This window comes from Maniola jurtina, chromosome 10 (genome assembly GCF_905333055.1).
Source record: "Maniola jurtina chromosome 10, ilManJurt1.1, whole genome shotgun sequence".
Classification (NCBI taxonomy): Eukaryota; Metazoa; Arthropoda; class Insecta; order Lepidoptera; family Nymphalidae; genus Maniola; species Maniola jurtina.
This window is the reverse complement of record NC_060038.1, coordinates 14,432,962-14,452,968: the sequence shown is the minus strand read 5'-3', so window position 1 is coordinate 14,452,968 and position 20,007 is coordinate 14,432,962. Positions and strand designations below refer to the sequence as shown.

Sequence of the window (20,007 nt, the reverse complement as noted above, 5' to 3'; positions counted from 1 at the left end):
TATTTTCATACAAAAGGGGGGAAAAACCATAGACATACGAATTTTCGTGTATGTCTATGGGAAAAACAATTTATACAACTTTTTTCAAATCAAATCCAATCAAATCAAATCAAATTTCTTTATTGCAAAAGATGACTTATTACAAAAAAAAACGTATATTTACAATAATAACTCTTAATCGTTATTTGGACCACTTGGACATAATAATAGTAAGTACCTATCTTATAAAACGAAGGTAGGTACCTATACTTAGTGCTAAAACCCAATAAGTCTATATAACACACTCAATAAAGATTTATTGGCTTTTAGCTTTTCTACTACAGCTTTGTAGCATCATCGCGTTCTGTTTGCAGTTTCCGATCGTCGACCAAAAATGCGGCTACTACGGTGGACACTGAAAAAAAAAACAGAATTTCTTAGGCATTATTTACTTTTATTTGCGACTAATAAAATTACTAAGTTAGTTAGTGACTTAGGTTTTTCAAAATCCCGTGGGTACTCTTTGATTTTCCGCGATAAAAAGTAGCCTATGTCACTCTCCAGGTCTTTAACTATACTTGTGCGAAAAATCGCGTCAATCAGTTGCTCCGTTGCGACGTGATTGAAGGACAAATCGGCAAACCAATAAACCAACAAACAAACACACTTTTATATTTATAATATGGGTAGTGATTTAATGCCTGGCATGCGTTTCAATGTGACTCGGACGCCTCTATGCCAGGCGTTGATGGCAAATCCCTACCAGAGTTCTAAACAATTTTTAAGGTCATAACTCAATCGGATGAAGTTTGTACGATATGAAAATTCATAGGTAGGTTAGCAACGTTAGGTAGATAGAGGGATAGGCAAACAAAAATTTTTATCGAGCTATGTTTTTTTGACCATTAAGCGGAATTTACATTACGAAATTAGTGACACAAAAGTAGATTGACGACATTAATTTCATTATCAATAATTGCCAATTCGTGCCACTAAATTTGTAATGTAAATTCCGCTTATATTTAATTGCATAAAACTTGCATAGCTCCGAAAAGTTAGAAAATCGCACCGCGATATCGAAAATCTAAATCAAATAATTTATTCAAATTGGGTATCATTGTACACGTTTTGATAATTAATTTCGTAAACCTACGTAAACCACTGGATGAAACTTACATGCAAATATGGACGCATACACATAGAATGCCGCTTCACAGTTACTTTCGAACAGCTGGTTGATGATTTGCACTGAGGCGAAGGCACCAATCCGATGCCCGGTCAAGATCAACGCCACTGCTAGAGTTCTGGAAACAGGCAATTATTAAACTCCTAATCGTCATCATCAAGACATTACCAGGCCAGATCTCTTCTAACCTAAAGAATAAGCAACCATACTATACGGTGCTGGCCAACACCTAGATGCAGATTGGCAGACTTCACACACCTTTTAACACATAATGGGCAGTTCTCACTCATGTAGGTTTCCTTAAGATGCTTTATTTTACCGTAAGGCCGAATTTACGTTACGACATTTTTTTTTTTCTTTAAATCTGGCTTTACTCTGATTAGCCAATGTCAAGTTTGTGATATTTTCAAGTTATTGAATTTATACAAGTATGGACTCCGTCTGCGCCGGCGCCCGCCGACATACGCGCGGCGCCCCTTTAGAACGCTTCCCAGTCAGTTCCACCACCAAAAAACACCAACTAACACAAAAACCAGCCACTCTTAACAAAAACAAAACACTCCAAACAAGCACAGCACGCGCGCCAGCAAACGCCATCGCAGACGAAGTCCACGACATTATTTGCATATGATTTAGATAAATGTCATTAATGTCACGCAACTAATTTTAATACGCACGAAATTAATGTCATGAAACTAATTTCAAGCCATTAAATTCGTAATGTAAACTCGGCTTAAAAGTTAGTGGGGAACAAAAGTGACAGCGATGGCGATATAGAAGCCTGTGTGATATGATACCGATGAAGACGGTGAAGGACACCATTCCACTGGTGATGGCGTTGGAGATCAGTTTGACGATAACACCGCCAATACCGTAGATCCAGTCACAAATACTGTCATACAAGACTATTATAACTCAGAGACTCAGAGAAGTGGGGAACAGGGTGACAGCAATGGTGGTATACAAGCCTTGTGTGATCTCAAGCCTATGAGGAATACAAAAAACCCTAGCTCACTGGTGATGGCGTTGGGGATCAGGTTGACGATGATACCTACTGCTAATACCTGAGATGCAGTCACAAATACTGTCATACAAGACTATTATAACTCAGAGACTCAGAGAAGTGGGGAACAGGGTGACAGCGATGGTGGTATACAAGCCTTGTGTGATCTCGATGCCTATGAGGAATACAAAAAACCCTAGCCCACTGGTGATGGCGTTGGGGATCCGGTTGACGATGATACTGCTAATACCTGAGATGCAGTCACAAATACTGTCACACAAGACATTATAAAACTTGCCTTAGAGCAGTGGGAAACAGGGCAACAGCGATGGCGGTGTACAGGCCTATGTTGACGACACCGAGGAGGAAGATGAAGAACACCAGTCCGCTGGCGATGGCGTTGGGGATCAGGTTGGCGACGATGCCACAAACACCGCAGAGGGCGGTCATGAACATCGCCAAGTTGCGTCGGCCGGTGTAATTTACAATCTGTGCAATTGAAACAAAGTTGAAGTTATTGAATGTACATCATAAAATTTAATTGTGTTAAATAAAGCAGTATTGAATCAGTTATGCGTGTTTCACTACTACACAGTTTAAATCAATTTCGATAAAACTTTTGCTGTTGATTTAAAAAAAAAAATGCAAAATGGTCCAGTAACTTCGAAACAAACGGTGTATGTTCATACAAAAAAGGGCCGAATTGAGAACCTCCTGTTTTTTTGAAGTCGGTTAAAAAGACCCCGAAGTGTGATAATCCCTGCAAAAAATCTATACCCAGATAATAACTGATCACTAAATAGATCGTAGGTTTCTCAATTCATTATTACTGTGCGTCCATACACTGCTCTACTCGCGCAAATGATCGCGAAGCCGCGCCGCCGCACTAGGTCGCTTTGCCTTTGCAACGCGATGGACGTCAAAACTGTGGCAGCGTGCGCGCTATTGCATCCTTACCGACGAACCTCCAAGTTTCTTGCTGGTTCTTCTCGGTAGGAACGGCATTCCGAACCAGTGGTAGATTTTTTTGACGATTCAAAAGCACTTTTTAAAGTGTAATTGAATAAAAACATTTTGAATTTTTTTGAATTTTGAAATAGGGAGCGATAGGCATTCGAACGAGGAACATGCGAGTAACGCGGCCACACTACGTTTCTGCCTCCGTTCCTCGCTCCTATCCATGCCACACGGGAAGTGTGTGGACGGGGGGTTAAAAACTTACCAAGCTTATAAGCACGTTCGCCACGGATAGTACGGCACCCACCACCAGCACGATCAGGAGTGACGTCACATTTAACGCGCACGTATCATCAGGCTGAAAGGAACAAAAGTGATTACACAATCTAATGTACTTATTTTTAAATTGCGTGATAGGCTTGCGCTGGATGACAATCATGCTTAAGAAAGAACTGATGAGGTACAGGTTGGAGGGCCTTGTCTACAAGATGCGTTGTCACTTTTGCTTTGAAGGTTTTGTTAGGTATATGTGGCAGGAAACACGGATACTGGAAGGGCACTCCAAACCTTGGCGGTTCATATCAGAGACGTCAAGCAAAATCATCCAGGATCATCACAGCTGAAAATCAGCGTTGTATGCTCGTTTATGCAAGGGCATATCTGCCTACAGCATCATGCAGCAGGCTGGGCTGAGACTTTTTTTTTTCAGGTTGTGTCTCACATGACGCTGGTTACTAGGGCGCTTTTTCTGCTAGAGGCATCAGTTGAAATACCCAAGAGGAGGAGCCAGGATGACCTACCTGGTTATGTGTGGCACAATTTATAAGCAAGCGTTTCTTCTTCTCCTTTTTTTCTATAATTCATTAAGTTTAGAGGAGCTAAGTTATCAAACGGTTTCTCAGATATCCTTCGCTAAACCACGCTAAACTTTCCTGGTTGAAAAGAATGTTAAAGATAATATAGTTCTTACATCAGGAGGGGAGTCCAAGCTTTTCCTAATGATGGCACATAATGTGAGGTTTGAACCTTCGCCTGTCTCCAGTATTTCCACGAATTGGGAGGAAATAGTTGGTAACCAGATCATAAACGCTGGAATTCTGGAAAACAAAATAATATTTGGTATTCATGTCTCATTTGGATCCAAAATCTTTTCATATTAAGGATTGAAGTCCCAAACCCTCATTTTTGAGGATACTTCAATTTCTTGAGTTTGGCCTAGTACGCTAGTAGGAACAACGAGAGCCGGACAAATAAATTCATGAAAATTCCTCAAAGCATAGTTGTACGTATTTAGGTGTTCTAATAATGCTGATGTTAAAAGGTCATTAACAATTTATCTCATTCGCTTGCAATTATTTCAATAACGAGTGTAAATTAAAAATTTATAACACCCCCGACAAGAGCGAAGGTTACAGTAACTAGAAAAGAGCTGATAACTTTCAAACGGCTGAACCGATTTTCTTGGATTATAGCTAAGAACACTCTCGATCAAGCCACCTTTCAAACGAAAAAAACTAAATTAAAATCGGTTCATTAATTTAGGAGCTACGGTGCCACAGATAGATACACACAGACACAGATACACCGATACACAGATACACACTACAAACTTATAACACCCCTCTTTTTGGGTCGGGGGTTAAAAAGCAAAACTGAATATAATTATAATAGGTATAATATATACCTAGGTATGATCCAATAGAAAAATATTTATTTCATATTGTGTAGACTAACTTAGGACAAGTCAAAACTTTACTAGCGTTCGGAAAGTAAATTCTACTGAGAAGAGCCATCGAGAATAAGTAGCTAGTTGCTCTACAAGGCAAAATCGTAAAAAGCAAAATACTTAACTGTTGAAATAAAAACAGAATGGCCATGATAATCGTAGATTTCAGTAAGGGTGTCTTAAACAATGGCGCAACTTGCTTGCTCTTTTTCCCCAATTTGGATTCGTCACGTTCAATAGATTCCAATAGAATTCCACCGCTTATCTGATAAAACAAAGATTAAGTAAGTAATGTTTAGTACGTTAACTTAACTAAATATACGTTTTAAAATGGACGAAAAAGTATAAAATTCTTAAAATTATATTTAGCTATGAAAATATCGCCCCATGCTTTTTGTTTTAAAATCTTACAAGTATTATATATATATATATATATATATATCTATGGCTAAGTATACCTACTTTATTTTCGTAGTCAATGCTCCGACGTTTTGTTAGAGGTTCCCTAAGGCCCGGTATCCACCTCAGTGGAGAGGAGAGGAGATGTGTTCATTCGACCAGATTCATAATAGATGACGCGAAAAAATGATCACGTCATCTTTTAAAAATCCGATTGGTTGACTATACTCGTACACATCTCCTCTCCTCTCCGCTTAGGTGGATACCGGGCCTAACTGTCGTGAACTGTGCTTTAACACAGCTAATTACTTACTTGAAGTTGTGTATTTGATCCTAAATTATTCAGTTTATGGATTTTCCTCAGCGTTTCCATCGCCTCTGCCTCTCGGCCCTTGGCAAACAGGAACTTGGGGCTCTCGCTCATGAAGTATAGCCACAAGGCGCAGACCAGGCTAGGCGTACAGTACACCAGCATGAGTGTTCTCCACGAGTTCCAGTAGATGCCAAGACTGGGCAGGTAGTAAGAGAACGTGAGGGGGATTATAGGTATCGCCAAAACTAAAAGAAATTAGCTCGGATGTAATTAAAAGTAAAACCACCAACAAGCCTGTTTCTCCTAATTTGTATATTATTATGCGCATTGGCTAAGTTCACTATCCAAATTTCCAACCGAATTCTATACCTAGACTTTAATTAGACATAAGTTTCAGTGAGAACGAGACAGATTTGTGTTCCTCACATGCATCTGACATAATTAGGGTTCCGTACCTCAAAAGGAAAAACGGAACCCTAATAGGATCACTTTGTTGTCTGTCTGTCTGTCCGTCTGTCTGTCTGTCAAGAAAACCTATACGGTACTTCCCGAATTGACCTAGAATCATGAAAGGCAGGTAGTTAGGTCTTATAGCACAAGTAAAAGCATAAAACTGAAAACCGTGAATTTGTGGTTACATCACAAAAAAATATTAAAATGTGGTGCAATTTTCAAAGTAAGATAACTATGTACCAAGTGGGGTATCATATGAAAGGGCTTTTCATTCTAAAACAGATTTTTATTTATTTTATGCATAATAGTTTTTGATTTATGTTACCCTCGGTGCGCGAGTCTGACTCGCACTTTGCCGGTTTTTTTTTGCTGTGTGTTGTGGCACGCCCCTGAGAAGGCCTATGTCCAGCAGTGGACGCAAACAGGCTGATTGATAATTTAATTTATATACTTTACCTGCCATAAGTCCTTGGGACAGAAGAAATATGCTCCCAACCAGCAGGATAGATATGTTCCTCTTAGCCATGGGGACACTCTCGCCGACGATCGTCATAGCTTGAGGGAACTGTCCTGCGCTCCTGACAAAACATCAAATTGTCAATCAAATATCACTTATTTAGGCTAACTAGTCTTAAAATAATAATAAAATAATCTTACAAGGAACCAAAAGCTTAATTTGCTATAATCCGCCAAACCAAAGAAATCTGTATGGTGCAACATGCAGCATGCGACATGCACAGCCCGCCCTCCCACTGATAAACGTGCAGGAAAAGCCAGCCACCAAGCACGCACTTCCCAATACCACTCAACTCCGCAAAACAAATCCGCAAATGGACTTCCGCAAAATAACGCCTGCTTCTATACTACATTTAAAATAATCTTGTCCATACTTACAGGAAGGTAGCGAAGAACTGTAGGATCATGAGCATCAGCCAGTTGACGGATAGACTAGCTAGCGCGTTGACGGCGGCGGCCGCGAGCAGGGATATTATGAGCGTGTACCTTCGCCCCCAGACGTCGGCCAGGTAGCCCCATAGCGGTCCCCCGAGGATCAATCCTGGAAGTAAATAACTAGGGTATAGTATAGGATAACGTAACAGTATAAGATATTGTAGACTAGTCCCTGTTATATAATCTGCAATTAGGTCTCTTATGTGTATTGGGTGGGGGTTCGTGAGGTAGAGGGTCCAGTCTTCTACCAGGATCTGGTTTCCTCTGTACGGGAGCCTGTGTCTGCTTGTGGTCGACCGTACCAATAGGGAAATTTCCCAACCGAGCAGTGTTGTGCTCGGTGGCGCCAGCTGGGCCGACGGTAGTACGTTGAAACTTCTATATATAGTGCAATTTGGTAAACGCTCTGTCATTGCGATTGAAAGTTGCGTGTTCTATTTTGAGTTTTCAATTAGGCTACCCGTGCTGCCATCTAGTGTTTCGAGCGTTGTTGATTCATTGAGTTTAGAAGCGACATCTTCTTGCGAATGTGGCAACCGCTACACCTCGGAGAAAAACTTCGGGAAGTTAAGCTCCTGACAGTTCCTGCAGATCTTCATCGCTGGCACCGTCACGGTAGTCCAAGCATGTGGAATGCTAATGGTGTCCTATCCCACGGATGATGACGTCTTATAATATTATTTAATTTTGTCATTTACCTATGACCGGTGCCCCGGCCAACATCCCTCGCTGCGTGGTGGTGGTGCCCAGTTCGCAGGCGCTCGTGGGGACGATGATGTTAGTGCCAAACGCAGTACACACCAGCGCAATCACTATCATCCCCGCTAGACTTACTACGAGGTAGCTGTACAGACCAAAACCTGGAGAAAAACAAAATTCATCTTCAAAAAAAAAATCATCTTCATCAACCCATCGCCAGCCCACTACTGAGTACGGGGTTCCTCTAGAGTGAGAAGATTTTACTTGCTCGTAGTCCACCACCTTGGCCCAGTGTAAATTGGCAGACTTCACCTACCATTGAGAACATTATGAAGACTTCTGATCAGGCATGCAGGTTTCCCAAATATGATTTTCTTCACCCTTAAAGCAAGTGATATATAATTGCTTAAAACACATATAACTTTGGAAAGTTAGAGTTGCGTGTCTGGGACCCTCCAAATAGAAGAGCAAAGCTTGAACCATTAGGCGTCACCCCAATTTCCACTTCTCTATCAGCGTACACTTAGTTCTATCTTAAATGAAAGTAAATTCTTAGTAAATAATAATCAGCTCTTCTCATCATCTTCAATCTTATAATAATAAAAAAACCTTGATGTATAACTACTTAAACCGCAGTCCCCGTTGAACGGGAATAGAGAACGGGGACAGCGGGATTGATTTTCAATCATTTTATTTAGTTCCCGCTGTCCCCGTTAACGGGGATACGGCTAACGGGGACAACGGGACTACACGGGTCTTTGCACGGGATCTTGCGGCTTTTAGAAAATCCACTAAAGATAAAACAGTGGAGTCCGCGGGTAAATTCTAGACACGCATGAGTGATGGCACGCACGTGAAGTCCACCAACAGTTTAACCGATTCTGACGAAATATGGTACAGAGTTAGCTTATATCCCGGGGACGGACATAGGCTACTTTTTATCCCGGAAAATCAAAGAGTTCCCACGGGATCTTCAAAAACCTACATCCACGAGAACGAAGTCGCGGGCACAGCTAGTTATTATATAAGTAGAAGTAAGTACATTTAGTTCGGAAACACGTACCGGTTCTGTCGAGTGCTTCCTCGAACGTAACCTTGCTGGCGTCCGCGTTCTGGGATCTCTCCATTATTTATTACGAACTGCACTTGTTTCATTCACACCAATAGTTTCACTAAAAATCTATCCATACTATTACTATTTATTACTATTACTATTTACTATAATTTCTTATCTTACTATATACTATTATACTATAATATTATAAATGCGAAAGTGTGTCTGTCTGTCTGTCCGTCTGTCTGTCCGCCTCTCTGTCTGTCTGTCTGTCTGCTACCGTTTCACGGCCCAACAGTTTAACCGATTTTGACGTTTGGTACAGAGTTAGCGTATATCCCGGGGATGGACATAGGCTACTTTTTATCCCGGAAAATCAAAGAGTTCCCACGGTATTCCTAAACATATGGTGGTGTCAACAACAACGGTGATCCTATAAGGGTTCCGTTTATCCTTCTGAGGTACGGAACCCTAAAAACGAGTTAAAAACTCTTCTACTCTCCCTTCGTAGCATTCTTCTTTGGAAACATAATTTTTTGATTTACAAGTTTTGGTGATAACTCTAAACTTACTAACTCCTAAGTTGTAGATGTTTTCGAGATCAAGGTAAACTAGACAGCGATCTAACTGATGGTAATTGTAGGTCGCCATTCGATAGTGCAATACTTGCATCGCTATGCAGTCTAACTAGTTTATAGACCGTACGTTTAACTTGATCATAAAGGCACTTGACTAAGAGCAACCGCCGAGTTTCTTGCTGGTTCTTCTCGGTAGGACGGCATTCCGAACCAGTGCTAAATTATTTTAACGATTCAAAAGCACTTGTAAAAGTTTATTTGAATAAAAATCTATTCTATTCTATTCTTGTCCAAGTAAGCCGCAGCTGAAATGGCTGAAACCGGTAAGCAGCGCAGGTAGGTCTGTATGCCTCTTTTATCGAGAGTTACATTTTTAGGGCTCCGTACCCGGATGGTGCCACCGGGACCCTATTACTAAGACTCCGCAGTCCGTCCGTCCGTCCGTCCGTCGGTCTGTCAGCGGGCTGTTTCTCATGAACAGTAATAAGTAGACAGCTGAAAATTTCACAGAATTTTAAAACAAATAAAATTACTATTATTATTAAATTAATACTATACTATATACTATTACTTATTAAATTAATAAACCTTTCAAAATGGTCGTCATGAAAGTTAAAAAAAATATACTTCTTTCTTCTGCGATGGTATGGAACCCTTCGTGTGCAAGTGTGACTTGCACTTGACCAATTTATATGATCTGTTATTATATTTAGAAATAGATGATACCCACGACTACGTTTGTTTGAAAATGAAACAAAATTCCGTAGAAATTTTGATTTGCGTAAGTAGTAAGTACTCTATGTCACTCTATGTCAGTCTTTAACTATATCCATGCAAAAAATCACGACGATCCGTGTCTCCGTTGCAGCGTGATTGAAGGACAAACTATCGAACAAACACTTTCACATAATTATTTATAATATCAGTATTTCGTTGTACCAACGTTCTAACAAATAAATGATTATTTAGTTAATTAAGTAATTAAATTATTTGGTTAAGTAAGTAAAGCTAGTGATTATAACAAGCACTTCACGTTTACTTAGATGGGAGATCACTGGGCAAATAAGCCACACTATCTTATTAGCCGCTTGTGTTAATCAATTAAAGTTACCTAGTTAATTTACCTACTTACTCTATATCCTGCTAGTTACTAGAGCCCATCCGCATTTGAAGGTGGAAATCATCTTTTATGTTTTCACTATGAATAGTAAATAGTATTACATATTTACGTAGAATTACGTGTTTAAATAATGCGTCCGAACTAAGAATAGGAAAGCCATGTTTCCTATATCTGTCTGTGAAATCTTGAAAATTACAGTTTACACGGAAAATACTTATTTCATTGAAATGATTCTACATTACATAAAATCGATTGAAAAGAAAATAAAAAATATTTCTATAGCGAAGACTGAACACCATGTCGGAAAATTCTTATTCTTGTTTTGGACAAAGCTCTCTCTATAGCTTAGGAGTTAGGATATTGTACTATTATTGAAAAGAAGGGTTTAAATCAAATATGGCGATTTAGAGTTCAAAGTTTTCATTTACTTTAACGTTCCCTCATAATAAATCAATGTACCTATTCTATAAAATAAACTTAAATCTAAACTGAAACTAAAATAATTAAATAAAAACTAAAATAAATTAAACTAAATTTAATACCTCATCGAAATCATCACAGCGAGGCATTATTAGCATTGCATTTAATTTAAAGCAAAACAAAAATAAATAAAGCACAAAATAACGCAATTTTCACTTATTCACAAAGGCCAAACATAGGCACTTTAACTTACGAAAATAAGTTACTTGCTTAAAAACTACGTGACATAAATAATATGGCTACAATTCTAATTTAATATGGCAGTATTCTTTAAAATCAGTGATAAAGTAGATAGTATCGATAGTACCTATCCGATTCTAGCTTATAGTCCCAAATAAAGTATATTTATTTATTTTATTCTTATTTGGCTCTGTTTGCAGTTTAGAAGCAATTCCAATTAAACACGAAAACTTAACTTAAGAGAATAATAGATATAATTAAACAAAAGCCATGTTTTTTTATTTCGACATTGATCACCTTCCGTACAGCGTGTTAAAAATAAATAAAAATCATGACTTTTGACAAACTACCGCTATACAAACATATCACATCATTTTATTATTACAGTCCAAGACCCTACTACCTAATACGAAAATAACAACAGCGTATTCAGGTTTCAGACATCAAGACTGACACAGCATTTGAAGAATTTTAATATCACTTCAAAGTTCAAACTTTTCTTCAATATTATGTTTGTTCTTTTCTCAGAATCCAGTTTGTAGATCTCAGCTCACTGATTCGGCTTTTTGTCTTTCGGAAGGTACCACGCAAAAACCGCTGCACCTGAAAAAGGATGTTGGATTTAAGGCACATTCTTCAATATGAGGTTGCCTAGATCATAGATATCTAATACAAATAATATCCATCCGACCTCCGAAGGTCCTGGTGCCTTCTCGGAGGTCGAGGGGTTGATCCCAGGAATGAACCTCTAAGTAAGTATTCGGAGTTACGAGTATGTACATGAGCAATTAAATGACACTTGTAAGTTGATTTGCAAACTTATAAAGGACTAGGGTTCCAAATGCGCCTTTGTAAAGAGCGCACAGTGTCACAGAGACCGAATACACAAAAATTAGAATACAATGTACGTTGCAAAATGAATATCACTACGTTGGCACCTTGAGAGTTAACTTAGCCATAGATAGTAGTTGACAGGCATAGACCTGTCAGAACGAGGGTGGTGAAGTGACGCGACGACGTTCCAGTTCACGTTACACACTTGTGTGGGTCACTCTCTCAAATGTGTGTAATCTCTGCTAATATATCAACAAACCAGCCAGCGTAGCAGACATTAGCGTCCATCCTTCTCATTTTCTTGCCGGGTTTGATTCCCGGCAAGGGTTTGGAATTTCATAATTTCTAAATTTCTGGTCTGGTCGGGTGGCAGGCTACGGCCGTGGCTAGTAACCACCCTACCGACAAAGCCGTGTCTAGTAGAGACCAAAGAAGTATGGGTTTAATGAAAACTGCCATACCCCTTCCAGGTTAGCCCACTTCCATCTTAGACTGCATCATCACTTATCACCAAGTGAGATTGCAGTCAAGGGCTAACTTGTATCTGATTTTTTTTTATCTGAAAGGAGATGTGCACTCGGAGAGCTGGCGATGGGTTGGAATGATAATGAAGATGACTTACTCAATAACAGCACCGACCAGGCGTAGAACGTGGCCTCACAGTTGGCCGAAATGAGAGCTCCGATCGCATTAACGCCCAGGAATGCGCTGGATCTTCCTAGCATCACAGACAGACACGACGCCATGCCTCTGTAATAACAATACTCATAATATACTTCCAAGCGATGAGCCAGCCAAGATGTTCGTCCGTCCGTCCGTCCGTCCATCCGTCCGTCTGTCTGTCTGTCTGTCTGATATGTCTATACTCTATACCAAATGGGGTATCATATGAAAAGGCTTAATATGTGTATAGGGGAATCATATGTACATTCTAAAACAGATTTTTATTTATTTTTACATAATAGTTTTTGATTTATCGTGCAAAAAGTCGGAAAAAATACTTGAGTATGCGAAACCCTCGATACGCAAGTCTGACTCGCACTTGAAAGGCTTTTTGTCAAGTAACATGTGTTTTCGCTTGCTATAAGACACTGCTACCTGCTATGCTTCTAGGTGAACAGGAAGCACCCTACAGGTTTGGATATCAGGTCTTGAACTCTTGACAGACACGACAGACGGACAACGAAGTGATCCTAATAAGGGTTCCTTTTTTCTCTGCAGATAGGAACTCTAAAAATTACCTCAACGAAGTAGGATACAGCTCCACAAAGTAAACACTCAGTATCCCCATAGAGAGCGCACAGAGCAGGAAGATGAAGAAGAATATCCCTCCAGCGATAGGAACAGCTACCACGTTGAGGAGTACAGCAGCCATCGCGGACAGTATGATGATGAACAGCATCGCCAGTCTCTTCCTTGAGCCACATGTGAGGGAGAGCACCAGGTTCGCGGAACTGGCCAAAGCGCCGTATGACATGGCGGATAAGAGAGTTGTTTCTTGGATTGTGTCGTTGCATACTTCTTGGACTATCTGAAAGCAAATAGGTATTAAGTTCACCTCACGGGTCTTCTCTCAGAAAGAGAAGGGGGCCATAATCTACCACGCTGGCCAAGTGCAGAGTGGCAGATTACAATCCGGGTACCTATCTATAAACAAGAGTGAATAGGCATCTTCATCTTCATCTTAAGCCACATCATCACTGTGGTCAAGCGCTTGCTATAATGAATAAAAAAATGACACACACCTTTGAAACTATTATGGGGAACTCTCGTGCATGCAGGTTTTCCTTTACTGTTAATGCAAATGATATTTAATTGCTTAAAACACACCTATCTCCGAAAAGTTAGAGGTGTGTGTGTATTGTTCTCAAAGTGTGTGGAATTATTTAATCATAGCTTAGCGCAAATCCATCTATACTGTGTCGTGTCTGTTTGAACGGGTTAATCTAATAATCGGGAACTTTGCGACATTGTTCCATAAAAAAATTGGATTCCAATTCATCAATCCTGCTGCTGCAGGAGATCTGACCAATTCACGCGGGCATCATCTAGTCAACAATAAAAAACACTACAACTAATAACTCACAGTGCCATTTCCAACAACAATAGTGCTGTCGGCAGAGTGGCGGAGGACAGTGCACAGGTTCATGCCGCTCCCACCGCCGGACTCCAGGACGGAGAATAGGTTGTTCATGATGTACGGCAGCCACAGGATGAAGCCGCTACCACTGTGGACAAGAGTTACGTAGTACTATAACAGAACTGCTCATACCCAAACCATTTCTAGGGTTCCGTACCCGAAGAGTGCCACCGGGACCCTCTTACTAAGCCTCTGCTGTTCGTTCGTCTGTCTGTCCGTCCGTCCGTCTTTCCTTCTGTTTGTCTGTCTCTTAGCGGGCTACATTTTTGTAATAGGTACAGATTTCACAGAGTGTGCATTGCCGATAGCGGCAATGCACACTCTGTGAAATACAAATAATAAAACAACAAATAGTAAAAATTACACAATGGCTGTTTGAGAACTTAATAATACTTATAAAGAATTCTCACGCATGCTGGTTTCCTCACGATTTCTCTTCTTTCATCACGATTAAAGCAAGTGAAGAAAGAGTAGAAGTGATTGGTTGACACACACATAACTCAAAAAACGTATTAAGATTATTATTATATATATCCCCGGAGTACGGATCTCTACCCTTTCGGACCTCGAAACCCCCTCGTAGATATGTACTCACGTCATGTAAACGATAGTGACGAGGTAGAACAGCTTGAGGGTGACCTTCAGCAGTGGCGGCCTGAACAGCGCCGTGGTCTGCTGCCACATCGCCTTCAAGATTGACTCCTCGCAGGCAGTTTCCTCTGAATCGTCGATTAGCTTCCTCACCTAAAAAGAAAATCATGTAGAAGAATCATAAATTATTTTGTGATAGATGAAGTGTGCGATTCTGTCCGCTTTAAGTTTCTAAAATTCCTGTAGAAACTGTTTAATTTTCCAGAATAATAAGTAGCCTTTATTCGTCTTTGGGGGGCAAAGTAAATCTATATTCTAAATCTGTTTATCTCGTCTAGTCTATCTGTCAGTCTGTTACAGTGATATTAGCCTATGTTCTACCTACGAATCTATTAACTTTTCACAGCCTTCTGACGAAATTTGGTACATGGCTACTTGATGTGGACATCAGCTGATTGTAAGGCTACCTTTTAAATATATTGTAACACGTCACTTACTGGAAAATTTTCAGGGCTCTTTCCAGTATTGCACGCGTATATCTTCTTCAGCACCTCCAAAGCTTCTTCATGCTGTCCCCTGGAGAGGAGGAACTTGGGGCTCTCGTGGAAGAGTTGCAGCAGGCAAGCCGTCGCTAAGCAAGGAGTGGCCATGACGAGGGCGAGGAGCCGCCACGGCCGGTAGATGATGCCCAGGAAGTTGATTGGGTAGGCGAAGTTGAGAGGAAGAATGGGATATGCGAACACTGAAATATGAAGTGCATAATTAGTAGAAATAGTAGTCTGACATCATGGGAATTCGTGTAGTGGCTGGCTTTTTTGCTACAATCCAAACTCTTAGGCTGATTTTAGTCTCACGCTCACCGTCAGCGCTCATAGCTCAGCGCGTAGTTCGTCAGCGCTGAGGCTCAGCGTGGCTCGTTTCAGTATTGTACTGAACGCCTTACTGTACAGACGACGACAAAAATGCGGAGTGTATTAATTATTGCTGCTTTGTACTACCTATCCCAAAGGAATAGAAACCGGCGATTCGCCATGACTGTACACGCTGACTACATCCGCTCCGCTCGACACTAGAACGCTCATAGAAGGCAGAGGCGCTCTTGCAATGGTCAGCGCCGACCGCTACGCGGCGCAGACGCGCGACGCGTGCAGCCGCGTAGCTATCAGCGCTGACCACCGTGCGCGCTGATAGCTACGCGCCTTTCAAAAACGCTTCCCATAAGTTTATATATCTCGGCCATCAGCGCTGACGGTGCGCGTGTGGTCGGCGTGAGACTAAAATCAGTCTTATGTTGATGCCAATTTCAAATAAATAATATATCTTCCATCTAGAAAATAAATATATTATTTATTTATTGAGAAGTTATAACTTAATGTACCTATTCAGTAATAATATAATCGATGGAAATGGGCTATTTGGAAGGAGTATGACAGTTTTAAATAATCACTTTTTACGCTGCATCCTGCATCGTACCGAAACGCTTAAACTCGATAGCGTAACTAGCCACGATCGAAGCTTTGCACCAGATCGATCTGAATCTTTTTGAAAATTTAAAAATTAGCAAATTGCTGCCAGGAATCAAATGCGGGCCATATCCAACTTTGTTCGGAGATTGTTATTCTGAAGGAGACTTCCCCCTATATTTAAAAAAAATATTGGCAGTCAACGGAGACGGCCGACAGGAGTGGAAAATTACAACTATTGAAAAAGTATGAGCTGTTAAGAGGTACTCCGACTATCGAAATCATATTTAACACTTCGTTCGATAAGTTGTGATAAAAGAATAAAAAGCTGTGATAGCCTAGTGGTTAGAACATCCGCCTCCTAATCAGAGGTCGGGGTTCGATCCCGGGCACGCACCACTAACTTTTCAGTTATGTGCGTTTTAAGCAATTAAATACCACTAGCTTTGACGGTGAAGGAAAACATCGTGAGGAAACCTGCATGCCTGAGAGTTCTCCATGTTCTCAAAGGTGTGTGAAGTCGGCCAATCCGCATTGGGCCAGCGTGGCAGACTGTGGCCTAAACCTTCTCACTCTGAGAAGAGACCCGTGCTCAGTAGTGGGCCGGTAATGGGTTGATCATGTCGATAAGTTGCGTTAAGGAACAAATTTTGTAGCTAAAATAAAAATAGCATGTGTCTGACGCGACCATCAAGTTTTAGCCTAGGTATCCTAAAATCGGTCAACGTGCTTTTAGAAGATTTCACTTCATAAAATTTGCAGTTGTAACCACCAGAGGTCTATCAGGTCAAATTGAAGTGCTCGATAGATTCGATTGTGAACTCACCAGCAACGGTAGCCTGCGAGCACATCAGCGCGCACGTGCAGAGCAGCATGGAGCGTCCGCGCGCGCGCCGCGAGCAGCTCTCTCCAAGAAGTGTGTATGCGCCTGAGTTGCTGGCTGACGTGCTGGGAACAAATGGTTTTTTTTTAATTCATTATAACATATTTTTTTAATTCTCGAGGAACAAAATATTATTTTTGGCCCCGAGTGACACAAATAACTATGTAATTATTAGGTCATCTACTTTCAGTGTCAAGAAAAGTAAATAGCTCTGTAGATAAGGAAAGATAACAGTAACATGTGAGATGCTATGACGTATGTGGGAGGTATCAGGCATTTGTTTATGCTGTTTCGCTGGGAAATACGTTCAAAGTAAATAATGTCTTTAATTATAGCTGCATATAACAATATTTTTTTTGGAAGTAGCGTCTAAGAATTCTAAAATAGGTTGTTATCATCCAGATAATCCAGTTACACAATGGTGTACCATAAAGGCACTTGGGAAGGAGCTTAGGGCCTGATAGGAGCCTCGAAATGCTGAAATTACCGAGAGATTTTTCATTCAATAAAACAATTAAAAAAATACTTTAACTTCTTAAATACTATACTTAGCAAAAGTTTTCTTTAATTTGAAACATATTGCTACCAACTTTGATGTTTCAACTTTTCACTTTGAACATTACATTCTGAAATTTTCATTACCTTCTAAAAGGGTCACTAATTCTGTGTGCTCAAGGCCTCTATATGAGTTAAGATGGCCCTGGGAGGGTAGACTACTCGGATATAGTAGTTAGTTAGCAAACTGTCTATAGCGCAAGGACTCTGACACCCAAATATCAGCATAAACACTACCGGGGATGCGTTCTTCCAAGCGTCCACAATGGGTAAGAATGCACTAACACCAGAGGCTCGGTCTTCAGAGAACACATTCCTCCGTCTTGGAACAGAATAAAGCTGGTCCCTAGACAGAGTGTTGGCCGGTCCACATCTTCATGCATAATGATTAATGATAAAAATATAGGATAAATCGGGTACTCACAAGGTAGAGGATGCCAGCTTGAGGAGAGCCATGATTTCCCAGTTGGGAGCGAAACTGCTGAGTGCAGCGAACACAAACCCCACTGACATGGACAGCATCAGGGTCAAACGCCGTCCTTTCGTGTCTGACACATAGCCCCACAGCTGGGCGCCAAGAACTACTCCTGTGGATAAAATCAAACCAATCTATACTCATAAATGCGAAATTGTCTATCTGTCTGCCTGTTTTTCTGTACGTTAGCCTTGACATCCATTTATCGCATCAAGATGAGGCAGTGCCCCGCTCAGCCAACAAGATATTAAGCTAAATTTAAAAAGTGGTTACCTAGGTCTTGAGGACCCAAGGAATATAAACTTTGTTGGGCTCCTTGGTTCCCCCTATGTTATTTTATCTGTTTGTATTTTTTATTTGTTGTTTTTGGAAGATTAGAGGACATTTATCTATTTGACGAAATTACCCGTCAAACTCAGTACCGACCTTTGATTGGATATATCTAATCAAAGGTACCGTCAGTACTCAGAGAAAGCTATCCTTGTAGTTACTCTACGTGATCAAATCAGAAATGAGGGGATCCGTAGGAGAAGCAGAGTAACCGACATAGCTCAACGGGTGGTGAAGCTGCACAGGGCAGGGCACAAAGTTCGAAAAACCGATAGACGTTGGGACCCCAAGGTGCTGGAATGTTGACCTTACACCGGAAAGCGCAGCGTTGGGAGACCCTCCACTAGATGGACTAACGACATCAGGCAACTCGCAGACAGCCGCTGGCAGCCTAAGACAGTGGTTGTTGATGATGATGATTAGGGGAAATACGAGTAAGAAGAGTAAGAGTAGGGGAAATGTATGAAATGTATACTGGCCATGCTAAAATTCCCCTTTCCCCTCCAATTAAGCGTAAAACTTGTGCCAGGAGTGGGTACGACAATTAAACATAATAATGGGTACGACGTAGAGCTATCGAGGCTCTACTTTGACTTTGACATTTGATGAAGACGCGTCAAAACTCACCAATGAGCGGCGTCGCAGTCAACAACGCCCGCTGCTGCATGCTCAGATTAAGGTCGCACACCGCTGCGGCGACCACGAAGCTGGTGCCGAACAGATCCATCCCCATGGCCTGCAGGGTCCAACTGCATACCAGCAGCAGACCGAAGTTGTATTTGCCAAAACCTTGGACGATTAATATTTATTTTATAGATAAGTGCCCACTACAAATTAAGGGTAGGAGCTTTAATTTTCTCTCGTTTAACATATACACATATTATAGGTCTTTTTTGCCCTGAAAAAGTTTGATGTTATCAAGTAGAGCCTGTAGAGTTCAAAGCATGGTTTTTCCAAAGCATTGGTGTTTCAGGCCAAAACGAGTTAGAATTAGAACCCGTATACACTCCATCGATCAATGTTTTAAGTAAATTCATCGAAACTAAGATTGCATTATATCCGAAAAATGAGACCAAAAAACTCTAGAAAATTCTTATGAAATAAATCAATTTTATGCTATTTCTGGAATGTGAAAAAATCTGGGAGTATTTCACATTATGATGCCAATAAAAGCCCATTAATACAAGGGATCCCCTCCCTTCATTCATGAGAGAGCAAGCTATCTGATTATAGGTACTGACCTGTGGCGTCTAGTGCGTCTTCGATGTCCGCTGCATATTTCAGTGGCTGTTGTTTATCCGCCTCAAGTTTCTTATCACTTTTGCCCAATTTCAGATGCATTCTTAAAAAGAGTCGTAGGTACAATAAATCAATATTGTAATGTAAGTTCACTATAGTTATCTAGGACTGGCTTTTCCTTGTATGATAATTATGTTCTCTTTTGTAGTTTTCTTCTTCCTTTAACCCTACTTAAAAAAGGAGACGGTTAAAAAATTAGGTATCTTGTAAATTAGGTATTAGGTAGGTATTATTTAAAAAAAATAGGTATTACTGTGGCCTAGCCTAGCCTACTGGCTTGGTGCTGGAATACTGATTAAGACATCCGCTTCGGTCTCCAATTCGGGGGATCGGAGATACGATTTCGGGAACGCTTATCT

General features: G+C 40.7%; 2 protein-coding genes across 5 annotated transcripts; both read right to left on the bottom strand.

Moving 5' to 3' along the window:
- Positions 1-134: 134 nt before the first annotated feature.
- On the bottom strand, positions 135-10,129 carry LOC123868750 (putative transporter svop-1). 4 transcript variants are annotated; one of them, XM_045911347.1, is made up of 12 exons: positions 10,025-10,129; positions 8,730-8,846; positions 7,666-7,827; positions 6,911-7,073; positions 6,473-6,594; positions 5,564-5,808; positions 4,977-5,116; positions 4,096-4,222; positions 3,391-3,483; positions 2,467-2,657; positions 1,156-1,283; positions 135-394 (listed from the first exon to the last, which is right to left on the bottom strand). In XM_045911347.1, the coding sequence occupies exons 2-12, from the start codon at positions 8,791-8,793 to the stop codon at positions 318-320; spliced, it is 1,512 nt and encodes a 503-aa protein (XP_045767303.1). In that variant the 5' UTR covers positions 8,794-8,846; positions 10,025-10,129; the 3' UTR covers positions 135-317. The 4 variants fall into 4 exon arrangements, with proteins under 4 accessions (XP_045767303.1, XP_045767301.1, XP_045767304.1 ...); XM_045911345.1 differs by having other exon boundaries at positions 10,029-10,129; XM_045911348.1 differs by lacking the exon at positions 10,025-10,129 and adding an exon at positions 9,887-9,919.
- A 1,398-nt stretch (positions 10,130-11,527) lies between these two features.
- Positions 11,528-19,693, bottom strand: LOC123868743 (synaptic vesicle glycoprotein 2C-like). The gene is made up of 10 exons (XM_045911336.1): positions 19,591-19,693; positions 18,977-19,138; positions 17,969-18,131; positions 16,933-17,054; positions 15,141-15,385; positions 14,648-14,796; positions 13,995-14,140; positions 13,154-13,439; positions 12,535-12,662; positions 11,528-11,681 (listed from the first exon to the last, which is right to left on the bottom strand). The coding sequence occupies exons 1-10, from the start codon at positions 19,688-19,690 to the stop codon at positions 11,629-11,631; spliced, it is 1,554 nt and encodes a 517-aa protein (XP_045767292.1). The 5' UTR covers positions 19,691-19,693; the 3' UTR covers positions 11,528-11,628.
- Between the last annotated feature and the right edge of the window lie 314 nt (positions 19,694-20,007).

Excerpts from the sequence above, each read along its gene's own strand:
- LOC123868750 (XM_045911347.1), bottom strand. The coding sequence starts at position 8,793 with ATGGAGAGATCCCAGAACGCGGACGCCAGCAAGGTTACGTTCGAGGAA. Across the intron at positions 4,223-4,976 it reads ATTCTGTTTTTATTTCAACA|AATTCCAGCGTTTATGATCT; the intron begins GTTAAGTATTTT and ends TTTGTTTTCCAG. Across the intron at positions 3,484-4,095 it reads GCTTGGACTCCCCTCCTGAT|CCTGATGATACGTGCGCGTT; the intron begins GTAAGAACTATA and ends TGTTCCTTTCAG.
- LOC123868743 (XM_045911336.1), bottom strand. The coding sequence starts at position 19,690 with ATGCATCTGAAATTGGGCAAAAGTGATAAGAAACTTGAGGCGGATAAA. Across the intron at positions 14,797-15,140 it reads AGAGCCCTGAAAATTTTCCA|GTGAGGAAGCTAATCGACGA; the intron begins GTAAGTGACGTG and ends TTTTCTTTTTAG. Across the intron at positions 11,682-12,534 it reads CTGGTCGGTGCTGTTATTGA|GTGCAGCGGTTTTTGCGTGG; the intron begins GTAAGTCATCTT and ends ATCCTTTTTCAG.